This window comes from Tyto alba, unplaced genomic scaffold (assembly GCF_018691265.1).
Source record: "Tyto alba isolate M040663 unplaced genomic scaffold, T.alba_DEE_v4.0 Super-Scaffold_11, whole genome shotgun sequence".
Lineage (NCBI taxonomy): Eukaryota > Metazoa > Chordata > Aves > Strigiformes > Tytonidae > Tyto > Tyto alba.
Window position 1 is genome coordinate 2539163 of NW_024881273.1, and position 19902 is coordinate 2559064.

The following is a 19902-nucleotide window of genomic DNA, read 5'->3' on the forward strand; positions in this document are numbered from 1 at the left end:
CTGCCCAGGCCTAACATCGGAAGCAAAAATGTGAGTTTCTCCCCTAGTCCTGAGTCTGTTCCAATGGTGGCTGGGGCACAGCAGTTTAGTGATTCACGGCTATTTCCCTCTTGGTCGAAACTGCCACCACTGCAGATTAAATAAGCGGCTCTGCACACTGGGGGGATCCTTACCCTTTAGGAGCTGACTAAGCTTTATTAATTCTTCTCACAAAGCAACTAACAGATGCTAACAATACCAAGTCATCTTCCATCCTCTCCTTACTGCCACATACCAGAGCCAGTCTTGCTGCTGTCCATATAGACCCTGTGGAACAGAGCTTTGCTGTCCAACTATGTCAGTTTGGTAGAAAACAAATGCAGTCCAAAACCATGCTCCACTCCACAAAAACTAAAACAGGATTACTAATACTTTTAAAGAAAAGTAGCCTCAGTGTGTGAATTAAGATGGTGATGAGCCCTTATGCCTCTTCCTTTCTGTAAAACTGTCCTTTGGACAGCTGCAGGCTCTGAGAAAGAGACCTCCCTGGAACATATTCAGTTCAAAAAGGAAAAAAATCTATACTCTGCCTTTCTGAGTCCTTTTCAGTGAAGCAGGTCATAGCACCATGTCTTTTATCCTGTCATTCCTGTCTCCTGCTTGATGCACATAATAAATCCACTGTGGTTTGAACTGCAGCTCTGTGCTGAAATCTGACAATCCCATGTATCTTTAACCATGCTGCCTTCCAGTATTCCCTCAACTGGAAACTCCAAGTTCACTTAGAAAATTTTCAGTATACAAGGTCAGACTTAAATAGTTAAACATAATTTACAATCAGTTTAATTTTCCATTTCCTGTGCTAGGTAGAACTGAGTATGGAAAAAGATTCCCTTTTTTAAAGCACAATCTTTCATGCCTCAACTAGAATTTATCCTATGTTTCATGAAGTACATGCAAAAAGTGAAAAGCAAAAATACCCAGGGATTTACTTGAACAACTGACTGACTTGGAAAAATAAGCCAGTGGGCTCTAATTTTAATAACAAACAGTTGGAAATTTGACAACATGGGCTGCTGGCAGAGAAAGTAAGAAAGCCAGGCATGTCTGACCTGGGTACAATGACTTGGGAGACCAGAAAACCACTTACTCATTTTCACATGACAGCATCAAGTTTGAGAAGAACATTTAATTCTCTTGAAACTGGAGGAGGATTTCAGAGAAGTAATTAGGAGTACCTTAGCTAGTGGTTAACACCAGGACAGGGAATTAGAAATTAAGAAATTCAGCTCAGGACATATTTCCTGGCTTTGTTGCATGATCAAATTTAAGTTAGTTAACTTTTCCCTATCTCGGTTTTCCCAGCTGTAAAACGAGGGTGCTAATAACTATCCACCTTTGTGGAGAGCCTGGAAATCCATCAACAAAAGACGCTTTAAGAGTGTGAAGTCTGCATGCTGTTGTGGTACCTGACAAAAAAAGAATCTCACAGTCAGGTTAGCACTCCTTATTTTTGCAGAACAGTACCAGTGAGACTAGAAATAACTGCAAACGTTCAAAATGACCTCATTTTTCTTCCGATCCCTAAAATGCTCAGACACCCAAAGGTTCCAAGCATGTCCTGTTCCAGAAACGGTGACTGAATTGACAGATACATGCTCAAAGTAATTTACATATTTCTTGTTGCCACTAACACTGGTTTTCCAAATTCAATTGCGGTTGACAGTTTAATGATAATAGCTTTCTGTTTATATATCATCTGTGATAATGTTCCTATTCTCCTTAAATTCAGTCCCTGTAAAAGGGGTACTTTAATGTATGCAGCCACAGACCAAAATGACAGTAATTTTCCCTTCTAGTTGGAATGGTTTAGTAAACAATTACATTTCAATTAAAGATGGGGTGATAATGCCGAGGGAAGCACCATTCAGCTCTTCACATAATACAGGAAGATAAATTCTCCAAAGTCAAACTATTATAATATAATTTACATGACTGCTTTTGAAAAAAAAAAAAACAAAAAAAAAACAAAAAAAAACAACCAAACAACAACTATAACAAAATGGAAAATAGCGTGTATTATACACAGGCAAAAACTTGGGAAAAAATCCTTCAGTATCTTGTCCCCAGCAGCTTGAACTAGGATCCCATTATTTAGGATTATGTTCAGCGAAGAGGAATGGTAGAAGGGTTACTCACTTTCATCTCTTCAGGAGTTTCCATTTACTGATATACCATTAGTATTTAATACTTCATTTATCAAGGATTAAAACCAGGATAGATGGAGGCATGCCGTAAGAGTAGCTTATAACGTATCACTGTAAACTCAGCTGTGTACCCAACCCAAACAGGCAGAAAAAGTGCTGCAAAACAAGTTAACACTACAAGCAGAAGAAGAACTAAAACCTAAAAACCTATTTCTTTGTGATTATAAATGCTTCATTATTAAAGGGCCTGAAAGGCAGAGCAATGATAAATGAACTGCAAAGGACAGCTCCTGTTCCAAGAAATCTCACTCAAAGTGCTGAACAACAGACAACAAGCAGATGATGAAGGAAAATGAGAAATGGAGATGATACACATCTTCATGACTGACAATGAGCCAGCGAGGACTGTGTTTATACCACTGTGTTTGGCCTTTGAAGCTTCTCTGAGAATTGTTTCCTTTCCAATCTGATTTACACAATTCCATGGAAGGACAGCCTGATCGTGTAGTTTATAGCTGCAATGTGTTTTGGGTTTGTTTTGTTGGGGTTTTTTTATAGCCAATGTGGCTTCAACCAGAAGAAACACAGAAGTGTTTGCTGAGATCCTGGAAAGCTGAGATCCTGATTGATACCAGAATTGAGGATTAAAGGTCTGGAGAGAAGAAAATCCTAAACCCTATCTAGCATTTCAGGGTAAGAGAGAGTATACAGAAGCTTTCTCAAACACAGCTCTGTAAGAAAGGCAGAGAGACATTTTCAAAGTGTTAAAAAATATTTAGACGACACGCGTTAAACTAATTCACTCTATTTGGAAGGAGCCTCCTTGCACACTCAGTGAGGGAGACTAACAGCAAGAAGTCATTATAGTTTCTTGATCCAATCACTTAGTCCAACTCTTTCGTGCAAGTCCTTTGGCAATTTGGACTTCTGCTTGGCCTGGGATACTTGCATAGAGAACTAAATAAATCAGGCTCTAATGAAAGCAGTCAATAGATGGCAGTACTCTAATGAGATGGGAGAGAAGTCATCTTACAGCAAGCCTCAGCAGTCCCACCCTTGCTCCTGATTACCATACAAGGTGGCCAGAGCAAGAGGATTTAATTAGTATCCAGCAGAGTTTCTCATCTTCTGGTCCCCGTGTTTGATAAAATACAACACAAATTTCAGGTTTAATCTGTCTGACATCTTAATTTATTTGGACTCAATGCAGAGAGGCTAAATGCTTCTCTATATTCTCCTAGAAGGTAAATGTCAGTCAACAGCAAGGCTCTACTCATCTCCCCTTGGGCATGAAGAAGAGTCCTGCTTTTGCCCTTGGTGACACTGGTGTCTACAGCTCTTGAACGTTATCAGCTGCTGCCAATTACCCATTCTCAGTGGAGACAACTCTAGGTCACTACCTCAGAAGGCAACATTTTAAATGACATCTCATGCAAAGTCAAGCTTTCTGTCTTCCTTTTTCTTTCCTTAGATATTGACTTTTCTTGAAGCACTTGTTAATTAGGTCTCTCCATTCAAGCAGCAGAATCATGACAAATAGGAAGGGTTCCAACAAGACTATTTAACTCTAAAGATGTCACCTGAAAACAGGTGTATGAGGATAGTCTCTTCCATGAGTGTATCAGATATAATAAATTCACCAGGACCAGAATCTCTCTGCTTATATTTAAGTTTTTTTCTGACGTACCAAATCTACTCTTCCTAGGCACCGAAGCAGCAGTCAGAAAGGTTTCTTCTAGTCCACACTAAGCACTGTATAGCTGGCAATGTGAAATACATTCCTGGTTCTCCAATCAGGCATAGAGTAAAAACTGAATACTGAACTTGGTGCTTAGAGAAGATTCAGAATCAGGGACCTCAGATAAGCAGTCACTGAGATTCGAGACTTGAATTCATTAAACTGCGTAAGATCACACAAAGCTCTGATAGCACAGAAGTTGTAAGGTGGGTTTACATGGAAAATAATAATTTTACAATGTGAGACAACTAGGACTAGGCAAGATTTTTTTCATGTTTAAGAAGCTCTATTAAAATTTTTTTGTAGAAGGAGTAAGATGTAGAAATCTTAAGACTTATTGTTCAAGGTTATATTCTATAACTCAAAAAACAGCATGAGCTATGTTTTCCAGAGTTGCTATAAAACCTATAAGGCCCAATTAACTGTAACTTGCCTGACAAACTTCTGCATGGGAAGGGAGTACTTCCACCGTAGATTGCTTTAGATTTCAAATGAAAGAAAGCAACTGGAAGTGCAACACTCTCAAAATAGCTGAATCCAACAGCTCCTGAACTTACTAATCCCTTGGAGACTCAACAGCAGAAGGATGGAGATGTCAGGGAAGAACAATCAGCTATAAAATATGAAAAGCTTACAACATCAAAACCTACAGCAGCAGGCTCAAAAGTAATAATCCCATTACCACTAAACTAAAGCACTAATTACTATTCCCAGTGGCTGGAGTGGACTGACTGCTAATGTTCCTCTGGTTAATGAAGGAAGGTGAGGGAGAATATATTTCTTAAGTCAGACATCTGCTGAAATCTGGGCAGCCATAAAAACTGTATGTAATGAAGCCATTCATATTAATGGCAATAACATTCGGAGGGCTGAGCAGGAACAGAAATGAGATGATAGTGGATTGTAACTCAGAGAAGACAAATGCTATGTATCATCATCATGATGATGGCCCTTATTTAATCCATACTGAATAACAGAGCCAGTCAAAGCAAGCAACCACATCCCACATAGGCTGCTTCACTAACAAAGCTAACCTTCTTAAAGGCATCAACAACTTCTTTAAAAACATAAAGCAGGATATATGCCATGGGAAAAGGTATAAACAGCATTTTCTTTTCACTGACTACAAGTACACTAAGAAAAATACTCCCAAATCCTCTGTCTTGTGGAGAATCCAGATTTTCCCATCATTCTTTGCCTTTTTCATCAACAAGCTGTACATTGTTTAAGGTTCAAAGATACTCGTTTACTGAGATAGGTAGATTCTGATAAATGAAAGACACAAAGCAAAAGCATGCCTCTTCACTTGGCTTTACTGTGTTTCTGCCTGCCATGATCAAAGTTTTAGAGCGTTCGTAACTGATCATCAATTCAGATAGAGGGTATATGGCTTGTGGAACAAGGGGCTTAGAGAAAAAAATTAGTTTCCCTCTTGGCATTGAAACAAAATGCATCTTGCTTAGCAAAAAGGTGATACCACAAGAGGAATCAGACCAAAAGATGATCCTTCTGTGCTTTGCTCTGTTAGAACAGGGAGCTCTTAGGAAAATAACCTTCATCAAGTCCAGAAAAAGTAAACCAAACTTGGTCCTACAGCAAATGCTTAAAGACATCTCATACTACATTGTTTTTCTTTTTCACTGCCTTCACTATTTGCCACATATTGTACATACTCCTTCAAAACAGAACTCATCTCCTGCCATCCACTCACTGTTTTCATCACTTCTTCCCATTTCATTTAACAAATAAGACAGTACCAAAAAGCACACTTTCACATAATATTCAGCATGTGTTTGCATGTAAGGGCTACAGAATACAGCTCCACAGAGAATGTTATGCATTCACAAAGTTAGAATACATAGAACTAAAATAAACTACTTACACAAACTGCTATTAATGATTCATTCATCGGTGCAAATGTTCTCAGGTGAACTGGGCGTGCTCAGATTTTTTTAGATTGCACCATTGTCTTTCCTTTGAAATTCTGGTTCTACCTATCTAGGTTTGTTATGAAGCAGCTGAGCCTGTAAAGTAGGTGTGGCCTGAAGACAAAACCTATAAACACACATCCAGCAAACCAGCTCCAAGACTATTTGCCCTTTCTCTGAATAAAAATACCTGTGTGCAAACTTATTGTCCATATATAGCAGACATTTTCCTCCTGAAAATATAATCACTTGATTGCCTTGGCTATCACTTCTACTGGTTATATCCATCTCCAGCTGTGTATACTTTATGATTGTACTTTTTTTTTTTTAAATCTCTAAATAGATTTCTCTCTTACTATTGCTGGAGGTTACCCTAAATGTTACCCAAAAGACCTTGGTGACTTCAGCTGATTACAAAGCCCCAACCTCCCAAGGCTCTATATTGCATTAACTATAGACATGTCCAGGCTGATGATACATTAGAAAAAAACAAACCCAGCTACTCTCAGATGCATGTTTATTGCCCACTTTCTAAAAAATATTTATTTTGATCCCACCATTGTGCTTCTATTTGTCAGCTGAATGTACTCCTAAATTCAGTAATTACTTGGATTTGATATAATTCATTAGGTAACACATCCCCTGTGGTAACAAGTACTGTGGATCCACTCTAGAAGTCGACCTAATATCTGCAGGATGTTAGAGAGATGATTTGTATCAGTAGGGAAGCAGTGGTAAATACCACTGTGCACATTCTAACTAAAGAAGAAACAAAGACTTTAAACTCACTCCAGAACGGAACTCCAATGCATGACAGGGACTATCGTCTAAAACTATGAGCCAGCCCAAACGTCTGATCTTGTAGGAGTGCAGAGAGGGTAGGGAGAGGGGGGTCTTTCTTGTGGTTACCCGTAACACTTCCTCATACTGCAGCAAAACTGTTGGCATCTGCTCCACTGCTTGCAGCTCAGAGCCAGGGCTCAACCCTGACAGATCCCTCAGCCAACCACTACCTCGGACATCTCTGGCTCTTTGGCTCCCTTCTGTAAAATGGACACAGTAGTGCCCTTTCCCATGGAGCAACAAGACCCTGTTTGTCCTGTTTTATTTTGGTATCCCTGTTGCTCATGTTAGTGGTGCTGCTCTGTTCCACTCCCAAATGACTTCCTATTCTTTACATACTGCTATCACAACAAAACAGTGATATTAGCAGAGCATCTCAAAGCAAAAGGACTGAAAAAATGTAAAGCAGGGAATGGATCCTCTAGGCTCCTGCTGGGAGAGGACACCAGGCTCTGAGGAATCACCAGCTTGGCAGGTTTCCTGTTAGTTAATGACAGGTTCTTCTACAGGAGATTTTCTCCCTGTAGGAGTATGAGGACATACTGTACAGTAGCAGACCAATAAATACATCTATGAATATACTGCCCTGCCCTAGGATTTACAAAGAACACCTCACCAGGAAAGTCTCTCAGGTGAAACAACTTACCCAAACCTGCTCCACATTCATATTCAAGTCTTGTTGCTTTACCAAGAAAAATTTTACAGCTGCTTGTTGCTAACAGTATCTAACAACAACATATTAAAAATAAGTCATCACCTAGTTTCACATACACCACCTCTTCTCTTGGGATGAGGAAGTTCCTCTCCCTTTTGGCAAAGCCCTGTAATAATCATGAAGATGCCGTAACAATCATTAAGATGTGGAGAGACACTTACCGTGACCCGGAAGGGCGTCGTGGCAGCAGGCTCCATGGTGGGGTTCTTCTCAGTGACCCCACTGGGCATGCTGCGCCTCTGCCCACACCTCTCCGGGGGGGACTCTGTGGATGGTACAGAAAACAAAGGACAATTACAAACACACAAGCACAGGAACAGTCCAGGAACATCAGCAGGCCATGCAAAATGAGGCTTCTTCCTTTGAGATGCCCTTGCAAATGAGCCAACACAACCACCCCGCAGTAGCTGCTCGTATTTCCCTCAGCTGCCTAGAACGACGTTCAATCAGCAAGACTTTCACCTTCAACAATTAGCATTTTTTATACAACTGTAAGCTTCAGATAATGCCTGACAGGTTGGCATTATCATTATTTCCAGTCTGCAGATGGGTAAACAGAAAATGTATTGAGCTGAGTGAGAATTATATGCAAAGTACAGATCCACGCACTTGTGGACTTGATACTCCTAAGGGAAATGCTAATGGGGTTACAGGCACAGGATGCTGAAGTTCCCTCTCTAATTCATCTAGCAATTTGCTTTGTAACTAGGAAAAAAATATTAAATCTTGCATTTTTTAAAGTATAAAATGTGGATAGGATACTTACCTCCTTCCCTGCTGGTGAGGAAGGAATGGGGCTGAAAAGGCTAAATTAACAAATATGCCTAACACTGAGAAGATTTAGAAAGGTATTAGGTAAGGTCAGCAACAGCATTATGAGGTGCTGTTTCCTCAGTTCACAAACCCTCTTTGAAAGCACCACGGAGCTCATAAAAATAGCTCTATTGCCAAGCTGCCATTCAGTGATGCTCAGACCTTGTAATAAGTTTCCCTTCTCAGACTATTCGAGAGTCCTTATCAGCCAAGCATTTCCATCACCCGAAAGGCAGAGCCGTGTCATCTCCACTCTGTTGATCAGGAAGTCTAGAAAATGGGCAGGGCCTGTGGTCATGATCATGTAGGCATTTAGTGATAATTCCAAGGAAAAAAAAGAAATCAGACTACAGTGTTCTCAGGAGTGGACAGATGAGACAAAGGCAGAAGAATGCTCCTCCTCGAGCAGTGCTGGGGAGGCGAGGAGGCTCCCTGCTTGCGCGGGGCTGCACAGTCATCTGTATGAATCTACACAGGTCAGAGATCCGCACGTGGCTTTGCCGGTTAAGAAAATGTCTTTACACAGATCTCTACAGCAAGGCAAGAAGGTTAGAAGTAACAGCTCAATCACGTTTATGAGCAGAGTTTATGCTCATGTAAAGGGTCAGGAGTACAAACCAAAGGCCTGAGCAAATCTCCTATTAGTACACCTTCATTTTCAAACACCAGTTACTTTGGTGCTCCTTTCAAAGCTTCTTTTGAGCTGAGTGCTGCTTTTCTGCTTGTCCCTGCCCTGCAGCGGCACTGACCACATCCAACAGTGGGAACTCTACAATCTCCACGCATAGGCAGACTTCTGGGGACATGAAGAAGTTTTGCATTCAAAATCAAGCCTAAACTTTTAAAGTTATCAAAATGGGTACAAGAATTAAACAAATATCAGGTGTTATATTAATACATTTGTAAGGTGCAAGCTGGGGAAAGGCTTTTGTCAAAAACTGTCTTCTTTTGGATTTTTATTTTCCCCCCCACACTAATAGATATCAAAATATTGTCCACTGGCATCAACTCATGGTCTCCTGAACACAGACCAGCACAAGCTTTGGAGAAGATGAATGAAGCTCAAACTTCTTATTCTCCCAATCACCAGAATCTTCTCTACTCTTTTATTTATCTACATCCACTGGGTTGGACTTTTGTTAACTGAATTTCTCCCTTTCTGGAGGCTTCTTTTCCACAAATATTTTCTGTCCTTCGTGTCACCTTATCAATAAACCCTTCTGACCTGTAGAAATCCCTTTAACTTTTGACAGTCAGTGTCTGCATATGTAACACTGAGTTATTTACTAAACATTATGGAATCCAAGCAAAGACAACAGCAAATCAAAAACAATTTCAGAATGACACTGAAAAGCAGATTTTTCACAGTTGTTCTTCTCTCTTTAAAAATTATGAGCACAAAAATAAATTAAATAAAAAATAAAAAATAATAAACAATTGGGGAACTCCTCCTAATATACAATTTGACAGGCAACAGGCATGACAATGAATCAAACAGGCATGCCCATCATTGCTAGGACTCTTGGTTGGGAATGAGAGGTAGCCTGAAGTAGAAAACTTGCTGCAAAAGGAAATTATACACTGCTAGAGGGAAGGTTCTACAAATTAGTATGCAGAGAAATCTAAAGATGGAACAACGTATACTTCAGAATGTCTCTGACAATGCTGTTCTCGTAACTAGTGTAACTTAGAGGTGGCTTGTTTGCAGTTCTCAGCCTCTGCAGTCTGCAATTTGCTGCCATCAGGTCTGGGCAAGGAGGGTTGTCCCCTTAGCAAGGTCGTCCCCTTGCCAAAGACTGCCATCACCTGGGATCCGTAAGAAACAAGTAAGAGCTGCAATTCCACTCAACAATTTCTGAGATGTATCTTAAACTATTCCAAAAGGACAGATTGTGAGATTCCACCCATGGACTGAGTGAAGTTCCTGTTCAGTGACATCTTCCTTGGTTGCAAATCCCACCCATAATTCCGCATCAGTGGCCACGTAACCTGTATGAGAGCCAGACAGCCAAAATCAGCCAGTTCACTGCTTTCACAACCGCCAGCCAAGCCTTCTAATGTCTTGGCCACTTTCTTGGCAGAATGCTGCACTTTGAATCTCAAGGAGATTCAAATCAAGCCCTTTGGTGTCCTCTCCTTTCACACTAAGGTTCCCAGCCCATTCCTTTGAACAGTGGCCTTTTTTTTTTTTTGGACTGTCATAAAGAAACTACTTGATTACAGCATTTTGAAAGTGAGTTCAAGATGACAAGACAACTGAAGAAGCTACTTTGCATTTTCTTAATGACCAGAAAAATAAATGTTGTTTAACGCATTTCTCATATACATGGCAGGAAAACAGGAATGATGGGAAAACAGGAAAAGCATCCACAAGAAATTACTCTCGCCGGAGGCCTGCAGCACAGGCCCAGAGCTGTGTGCCCCAGCCCAACACACCTCTTGCCATCAGCACCGAGGGAAAGTATTTGCTGTTCCACAGAGGTGTTACAGCACTACTGACTTGCACCACAGTGGTTTGTCAGACCAAAGTGCACAATTGTCTCACTTTCTGTAATCTGTCAATCTGCTTCCTCTTTCAACCACACGGGTCAGACTTCTGCAGAGAAAGGGAGAGTGTGTTACGACCCAGGGCTGATTAATACCTGGGTTTGACTGCATTGAAGTCACAAACTGTACCCTTAAATTCTTACTTCACCATTAAAATATACCCAAAGCAGAACCAGCAAACGCACCAGTTTGACACAGACCAAAATACAGAGATAGGTTAGGACCTAAAGCTTCCTACTATGCTTAAGCTTATGGTTCATAAAGTGGAGTAAAATCTCCATTTGACCGTTTAAGCACTGTGGGTAGCACTACAGAGGGGAGGCTTTGCAGGACAGACACATTACAAAACTCTTTATAAGAAATCAGAAATAACTAGAAGGAAGGTTGAGTGTAGGTGTTTGGGGTGGGGGGGAGGCGGGGCTGTTTGTTTTAAAGGGAAGTAAAAATAGCTCACAGGTAAATTAGTAACTCCTAATTACCAGAAATGTCCAGCAGAACAGTTTTACACAGTGAACAGTATGAACACATAAAAGTTTGAACTGCCCTTTTTACTCTCCAGGGTTAGAGGGAAAGTCTTAGGCCAGGTTACTGTGCCTAGAGACTGGCATTAGCCATGTCTGCTATAGCAAGCCCACAGTAACACCGCAGCAGCCAGCCACCACGGGAAGGGTTGCTGTAAGGCAATAATAAAAGCACTCTCCGTAGCCACGAGAGGCTGAAAAAGAAATGTCTTCACTTACAGCAGAAGATATTTAGGTTAGCCACTGGAAAAAAAAGTCTTCTCTTGACACGGACAGTTATACATTGGGATTGATCATCTAGAGAGATAAAAGTATATTCAAGCCTATCTTAAACCTTTCAGTGGCAGAGCTCTCCCTGTCAGGTGAGGTTCAGGTACAATGAGCTTCCTTCCCTCCCCTCTCCTGGGGCAAACGGATACCAGATGATCTCCTGAAATTCCTTCCAGCCTTATTTTTTGTGATTTCTGACAAATTTGCCTACTTGTGTGTAAGACAAGAAAGCTACAAGAGATCAGATTCAGTATCTGACTTCAGCCTTTTCTTCACAACCTCTAATACATCTTCCTCCTCTCCTGAACTTCCACTCCATTTCTGGCTGGACAGACTCTGTGACAGTTCTGTCACACCCCTGAATAGCACCGAGTCCAGGGTCCTACACTGACCTCTGTTACAGACTCACAGTGTGACCCTTGGACGTTTTAATGCCTTTCATCAGATTCACAATTGATAAAAACCTTGAAAAGCCCATGGGAACACTGCAAGGTTTCATAAATTAATGTCTGCCATCCATTTTGTATCCCAAGATAAAGGATTCCAGAATGAGGAACAGTATTACTGCAGGCAGCTAGCCACGGAATAACATTTCAAGAAGTACTTAGTATTATCAGATAACATCCTTGCTAGGCAGTGAATTTGTCTGTTAGCTTAATACTATCCCTTAGCTCATAGAAATTCCAGGATTATACCTTCATTTGTCCATTTATTTGCTCTACATCAGATTTGATCTGAAGACTTAGACACACAGTATCTCAGGACACTATTTGCTCTCCCAAAGTCCTCAACTTGTTATGAACTTAAAACCTCCAAATCTTTCTTTTATGACACAGAGGCCTGACAATCATTGAAGTAACAGTCTATTAAATGAGGATTATAGAGCAGGCATACTGGATCAGAAAACAGATTCTTTGGGTGTAGTGAAGAAAGCCATGTTACCCAGGAGCAGAGATGCCAGCGTGCAGAAACGGATGCCTGCAGAAAGGGATGGCTTTCTGATTCTCTGCCACTTCCACCAGCCCAGAGTGCAATACCCAAATAAAGGATGGGATAGACACGGATGAGCAGTAAAATGTTTAATTACTTCTGGGCAGCTGAATCAGGCAGGCCTACCTAAGTGTATTACCTGGCCCTTTAGAAACTCTTAAAAATCTTAAAATTGGACTGGAAAAGGTTCATAAATCACCCTGAGGATGACTGTGGCCCTTCTGATGGCAGTTCCTCGTCTAATTTTCTCCTCATTGTTGATGGCATTTTTCCTGTACATTTCTAAGCTTGCCCAATGATAACTAGGCATTTCTCCTCACACTCTGTTTCACTTTCACCCTGCATGTTGCAGCACCGTGGGCCCTCCCAATTCTTTTTCATGAACATGTACTAAATCTCCCCATAAGCAACACTGTTCAATGCCTGCCACAGACCGGCGCTGGGCTGGGGCTCACTCACTTTATACAATCACAGAAGCACGAAGAAACAAACAGAAGTGCTTCCTGCTTTTCCAAATATTTACAGAGGGCTGCAGTGTTTTGGGTTTTCCCCAGCGCAGAATAAAATCCCCAGAGAAACTTCCTTGAAATTATCAAACCCTGAGACCTCTCGCAGATTATCACACATAGCTGGGTCCAGAATGCTGCTTGGTGGGTATTGCACCAGGATTTTTTTTTCAACTACCAGGGTTAAAAGTATTCCACTGAGTTCACTGCCATTAGGACGCACAGCACTGTAAACACTGCACATTAATTTAGGACTTGGGGCTTATGAATATTTCTGAAACTGTTTCTGTACAGTAATAAACACATTTGATTTGTTAACTAATTCAAGGCATCTGAACTGACAGAACAATTAATCCTCACTACCCTCTTCCATGCCCGTTCTTCACGCTGTGGAATAGTTACAGAGCAGCGCAGTGATCCCCACCAAGGCTTCCAGGACATCGGCAGCAAAACAGGCTGTGAGGAACTCCTGTCACCCCAGCTCTTGTTTAACCCATTCATCACCACTGCCTTCTTTGTTGCAACTTCTCAGACACTGCTACAGAGCAGGTCATTATGTGTAACAAACACACAAACAAATATTAACACTGTTTACTTTTCACTTAGCAAGTGAGATGTCTTCACATTTGCATTACCTGCTCTTGTGAATCACAGCTAGTCCGAGAGATCTTCGGGATTATGCTCTCATTAGTGGGACTGAAATACATTAACTCCTGTTTGTTCATCTCTCTTCACACTCTCCCCCTCTCCTGCTTTTCTCTCCCATGCAATTCCAGGGATCAGGCAGTGGAAGAGACAGTATGAACAAAAGCAAAGAGAACCAGCTGGAAGGAATAACTAAGAAGCAGGCACTTCCCAGCAAGTTGATTTTCTGATATGAAACTGTTCCAACTCCAAACAAGAAAGGGAGGTACAAATCTGCATGACCGTCAGAGAAGTTAGCAATGAGAAAACGTCTCCCTCGACTCACCAAAAGGAAGCCGTGCTTGTCAGCAACGCACATGCCATGGCACTCCGAACAAGCCAGGAATAAGAGAAGTAGAGATGATGACTTCATCAGAGGCGGCAAGAAAGAGAAGTATGACTGGAATGCCAGACAAGGCAGCAGCGCTGGGGAGACACGGCAGGAGGCCAGGTTCCTGCACCGCGCCGCAGTGACGTGCTTTAAGGAAAGGAGACTTTAGAGGACAGTAAAACTTCACCAGATCGTCTGGATGCAATGCAGAAAACTAAGAGTTCCTCAGAACCAACAGCTGGTGGAACAGATCCTGCAGGCAGCCCTCGGAGAGGTCGGGCTGGCTCCCGACCTTAGGCAAGGATCCGCAGGTGAAGGTGTGCTCCTCCCTGTCCTGCCCCCTTGGCTTAGTGCTCGACATCTCCAGCTGCCCCAGAGCTTACCAGGGTGGAGTTTCTGTGAAACCAGAGGGAACAGGAACTACCGGTCTCCTGCTCATACAATTACACTCTGAATTAATTTTATTGCTTAATGAATTTAGGTGTTATTCCTCTAATTTCTGCATTATCTAATAACTCCTCACTACAAACCCAGCAGAGGAGAGGAGGAGGCACGCAGTGACAGAAGTGATTTATTTAACATGGCTCACAGTAGCATTTATGAATTAAAAACAATCCCTGGAGAGCAGACAGTTGTAGTGTCTGTGTGAGTCTGAATACCCAAGAGAGGCTGCAGAAAAATCTACATTTCAGAGAGTTTAGGTGGCCACATGAATCCAGGAGGAAAGATGGATCTTTAATCTGAATCCAAAGGGGTATTTAGAAGCTGTTGTTAGAATAGTGGCACTTTTAAAAGTGGAATATTACCCTGGGAGTAAACAACGACAGAAAATGATAAATACTGAGTTGAGCCAAGTTTCCCCTTCACAAGGCATGAATAACTTTGAATGGGAAGCTGAGATGCAAAAATGTCTGACTTCCAGTGGACAAAGGTCAGTTAAGAACTGCTGGCAGGTTACGAATGCCCTTGCTAACGCTCTCGTCCCGCTCCCATCAGCTGGACTAGAAATACAGCTGCAAGGCCAGTTTCGTTGTTCAATTACCTGGAGAACTATTTATTGGAACATCTCGCCCAATGCCCTGCTGATCCCTCAGTGAATTCCAGTTGATCCCTTACAGCAATATTATAACCATTATGCCACACAAAATTAATTAAAAGTCAAACCTTTATTAGGCCATAAAATTAACTTTTAAATAAAAATGGTCGTGAAGCAAAAGTTTAGGGCAGGTAATGCTGCCCTCTGAAAAATTAGACTCATCTAAAAGCAACGCTAATGAACACTTAGAATGAGTATTCTCTAGGCTAATGTAAGTTTGCACCACCACTACTTTCTATGTTAGAATAAAATTATTTCTTTTTTGCATCTTAGAATCTCTAGCTTAAATACACTTCTAAAAAGCACAGCAATCCCACTGGCTGTACCTACAACTCTTCTACATAAGAATCAGTGATTTACTCCATGCTCATTTAATGCTCTAAGCAGAAATAGTCTCATATTTTCTCATACATTTTCAGACAATTAAAGATACTGTTTACAGAACTATAGCTTGTAAAAAAAATTCTGACTTATCTAACCATTTACAAACAAATCAAAAAAATAAATTGGGATCATTATCTGTCTTTTGTGCTACGTTCTGGCACAAAATATTTAGAATTAAACAATTAGAGGCTGGTTGCATGCCTATAGCTAATGCAATCTACAGTGACTGCACCAAACAGATCCAGCTTCTTACCAATACCTTTGTTTCCCTCACAGATGACTTAAGTTTTAGAAGAACACTACATTCAGCTTAGCTGGGGGAATGCCATCTCTAACTCGACCGTGTCCCTGTCTGAAAGCATAAAAAGGCACCTGAAGCACCACTCAGAGCCATACAATTCTCTGCAGCTACAAGGATGGTGGCTGAGACAGTTGCATGAACTGAAGAGCCTTATTAGAACTGGCTGGAAAACAGAAAACAATTCAGCTCACAGAAAACATCAGACCACAGTTTCCCATCGGCTAAAAATGATGACCATCTTCTCTCAAAGTGAGACTAAGATCTTCTGGAAGAAGAGGTTTTTCTTTGTTAAATAATGATTTGAAGTGACATTGGCCTTTGCCATAGCACGCTGTGCACTTTAATGGATCTCATATCATTTCTGTGTCAGGTTCCCGGATATCGTGTACTGTGCAGTATTTAATATTCCACATACTGCTCCTAAGCAAGTGCTATTAATGGCTCTTGTATCTAGTACTGAAAGAAACTGTGCTATTTTTCTGTGAACTTGATATGTATCTATTCCTCTATTTTCTCTAATATTACCCAGTAAGAGAATTCTATTCCTAGCAGCATGCCGAGGTGCTTTTTGATGCATGCAAGCACAAAAGGGACTTACTGCCCTTTTCTCTTGTCTTTCTGTGGGCTCTGGCTGCCCAGTGTTGCAGTCTCTTCCCTCCTGGAAATCTCAGTTAGGCCTGCCAGCCTTCAAAGCTGGAAAAAATGGGGTTTCTATTATCACCCGGCAGTGGGGTAAAGGGAGTTTCGCTCCGATACAGCAGAAATCCAGCTGCCTCACTAGAGGGAGCTGAAGCCCCTTCACTGGCCAAACTAACCCACAGCACTGGCCCAGCGAGAGGACAAATGGATCTGCACTGCCGGGAAGAAATCTGCTTCTGACACAGACGCGGGCAGGGTGGGATTTCTCTCTGGTGGTGTTTACCTGCCTGTTTAGTTGACGTTCAGTCCCACTGCTCGTTAAGAGGCCTTCCCCTGCTCTCCTGTACGCTCCCCGTACCTTTCGCTGCTGTGCAGGGCCATTCCCAGCCCAGCAACACCTCTCCTCTGGCCAGTTCACATCCCCAGGGCAGATGCTGGCCCTCTCCACATACTGCACTCGATCTTGTAGCTTAGTGACAGACATCAAGGGCAAATTCTGCCCTCGTAGAAACTGATGGGGAATATATTCTTTACCTGAGGAGACAGATTAGACATTTTTGTTAAGAAAAAAATACTCCCAGAAGGCAGGAAGGAAAGGAGAGAAGAAAATAGCACAAATGGGAGAGGAAAGCTTAGGTAATTCTCAACATGAGGAGTCTGAAAATATATACACTAACTTCTCTGTACTACAAAACTGAAGAAACAGATCAGATCCACCTGCAAAAGACAGACATAGTTGCAGGTCCCCAGACCTGGTGCCAGGGAAAGAATATAAGGCAACCAGAAAATTTCCCTCCCTTTCTAAAAATAAATAGAAATCATGCTGATTGAGCAGCCTTTATTACAAATTCCACTCTACTGTCTGGTATTTTTTGATTAGATATGTAGATATATATATTTGGTATTTTTATTCTTTATTTATCAGCCTCTAAAATAAAATATATATATTTATATTTCTTTGGTATGGTATCTAGAGAACAAATTAATCTTTTGCTAACAGCGTAGCATTAGGAGCCTTTTCTCCAGGGTAAAACTGAAATCAAGCACAGACTTAAAAAATACATCAGGAAAAGCTGAAATGCTAGCCTGGTTGGGGACCAGATCGTGGAGACTGCCAATACTCTGGTTAAACTGGAAAGGATGATAAAGTGAAGTGGAACATCAGCTTCCTCCTATGTGATGATAAAGACAAGCAACATGGAGTCTGGAGAACAAGAAGTCAGCTCTGGGGAGATTTAAATTAGGTTCATCCATCATGCTTAACATTTCTGCGAAGATTCAACACTGTAACCGCGCTGCTTTCTTGCAGCACTTCATCAGCGTGGCTGCTGTTCACAGGGCCGCTCCGGGGCAAGGGAGATACTCTCTGTATTCCCTGTCACTGCGGACGTAGCCGATGTCACCTACACACACCTCCCGGGACGGGGCAGGGAGAACACGACCCTCTTCCACTTGAGGCTGCCGGGAGCCCCAGCGGGCTGACGCACCGTCAGCGGCCAGTCGCCTCCGTGGTCTGCTGGCCCACCACACCGGCCATCAGCACGTGGTGGTGGACCACCAAGACCTGCCATCAGCACGTGGTGGTGGACCACCAAGACCTGCCATCAGCACGTGGTGGTGGACCACCAAGACCTGCCAGATGCCCCCACGTAGCCTTTGGCTAACCTCGCAGCAGCCCTGCAGCAGCACGGCTGGCGAATGGCCTGTCCCTTCGGCAGCTGAGTCTCTCTCGGCGATTTCAGATCAGCTGACGCAGGGCCCTGCCAGGCCTCCCATTACATTAAAACTCCTGGGATTGCAAAAGGGAGCTGGAAATCTCACAAGAACAGATTGTGTTGCAGCACGTTGGCCCTCTTTGCTTCCAATTTCAGAGAGAACTAACAAGTACAGAGGCACGCAGTGCCAGAGTGGCAGCCCCAGTGAGCCGGGAGATACACATCTGGATCACAGCCATGGTTTTGTCTCCCATCAGTGAGGCTTGTTTTGCTGGCAAAGTGTTCTCATGTTTGGTTTGGAGCTTCCTTAACAGCTGACTTGGGCAGGTGAACTACAAACCAGTTCAGAACAGTTTACTTTGTGTGTGGAGCAGGAACACAGTATAAATGAAAACTTTGCACAGTTTAATTACTAGACCATTTTTCCAGTCGTGCGTGGTGGCTGCTGTAACAGGTCTGTACTGGCAAAATGCAAATTAAATAAATAAATACTTAATTTATAAGCATGATTCATCAGAGGTTTCATCTTCTGCGGCAAAGAAACAGATGTTCTATTGATGGCACTTCATTAGAGAGATAAATGGGGTCACATACATATCTCTATTCACATCCATCTGCATAATAGACCAAACATTAAGATTTGAAATTCACATCGTACATGCAGCTCTTACATCAGCCTGAAGAGTCTTAATGCCCAGAGCCAATTAATCCAAGTTAGATTGCCTTAACATTGAAGGAACTTTAGTATTGTTCAAGAAAGCAGAAGGGCTTTAACACTGGCTATTTACAATACAGTTTCACTGGAAACACTTACGGAAGAGTAACGGATTTTAATTAACTGGAGAGCAGTAATTTTTGGTAGCTACTGGACAAAATAGAGTATCCTTCCTGATGAAGCAACTCAAAGGCAGCATTAAAAAGCAGCAGTGCCAGGAAAGTCTGAAAACACTGTTCTTCCTCCAGTCACAATTACCAAGGATTAGGATTAGGGATGGCATTAGGAATAGCTGAGAATTTTTTCTTCTGTTTTGCCAAATGTTTATGCAGGAGGCCTAGGGAGTTCCCCTACCAAACAGAAACAAACGTCCTTCATTTTAAAATGCGTTAGAGAGGAGATAATGCTTAGGAAAAGAGTGTCACCTTCTCTGGAAACCTCATTATTTTTTAAAGGTGAGTGCTTACACAAATGGCCTGCATTTGCCTGTGTGAGAATGTGGGAGTGGATGCACACGCATGTATGTCAGCATGCAGGGCATCTGCAACCCACTGGCCCTCCACCTATGTGCCTACGTCCCCAGAATATTGCTGAAAATGCTTCCTGCCCTTACTGTTGCTACTCATACATCTTTCTTATAGCTATTCAGACTCTTTTAAGCAATTGTTTTACATTCCACAGTTCCTAGCTGTGGAATGTAAATCCTAATTTATCATGACTGATACTTCTATTTCCTGTGCGGGTGGGTGGGTATTTCTGTTTCTCTTACACATACATGTTCTGAAAACATACATCCAGGTGTCAGCTTCACAGGCTCACTTTTTTCATTTTCAAGCAAACATTGCCAGTGCCAATGAAAGACATAGGGAAGAAAACATTAAAAAGCAATCATGTCTTCTTGTTTCATATAAATAATAGTGTGCTGCAGATGGACATACAGAAACCACAATACAAACTACTATAGTCCTTTATGTAACTAA

At 41.9% G+C, this 19902-nt stretch overlaps 1 protein-coding gene across 5 annotated transcripts in view; it reads right to left on the bottom strand.

The window, feature by feature from the left end:
• Nucleotides 1-19902, bottom strand: part of LOC104359916 (DAB2 interacting protein) — a 208363-nt gene that overhangs the window by 134595 nt on the left and 53866 nt on the right. For 4 of the 5 annotated variants that reach the window (XM_042786636.1, XM_033005642.2, XM_042786639.1 and 1 more), the window contains exon 2: nt 7572-7675. In XM_042786636.1, the coding sequence (XP_042642570.1) occupies nt 7572-7675 (104 nt within the window). Of the gene's footprint in view, nt 1-7571; nt 7676-14027; nt 14319-19902 lie in introns of those variants that run through there. The other variant, XM_042786637.1, reaches the window with a different exon arrangement.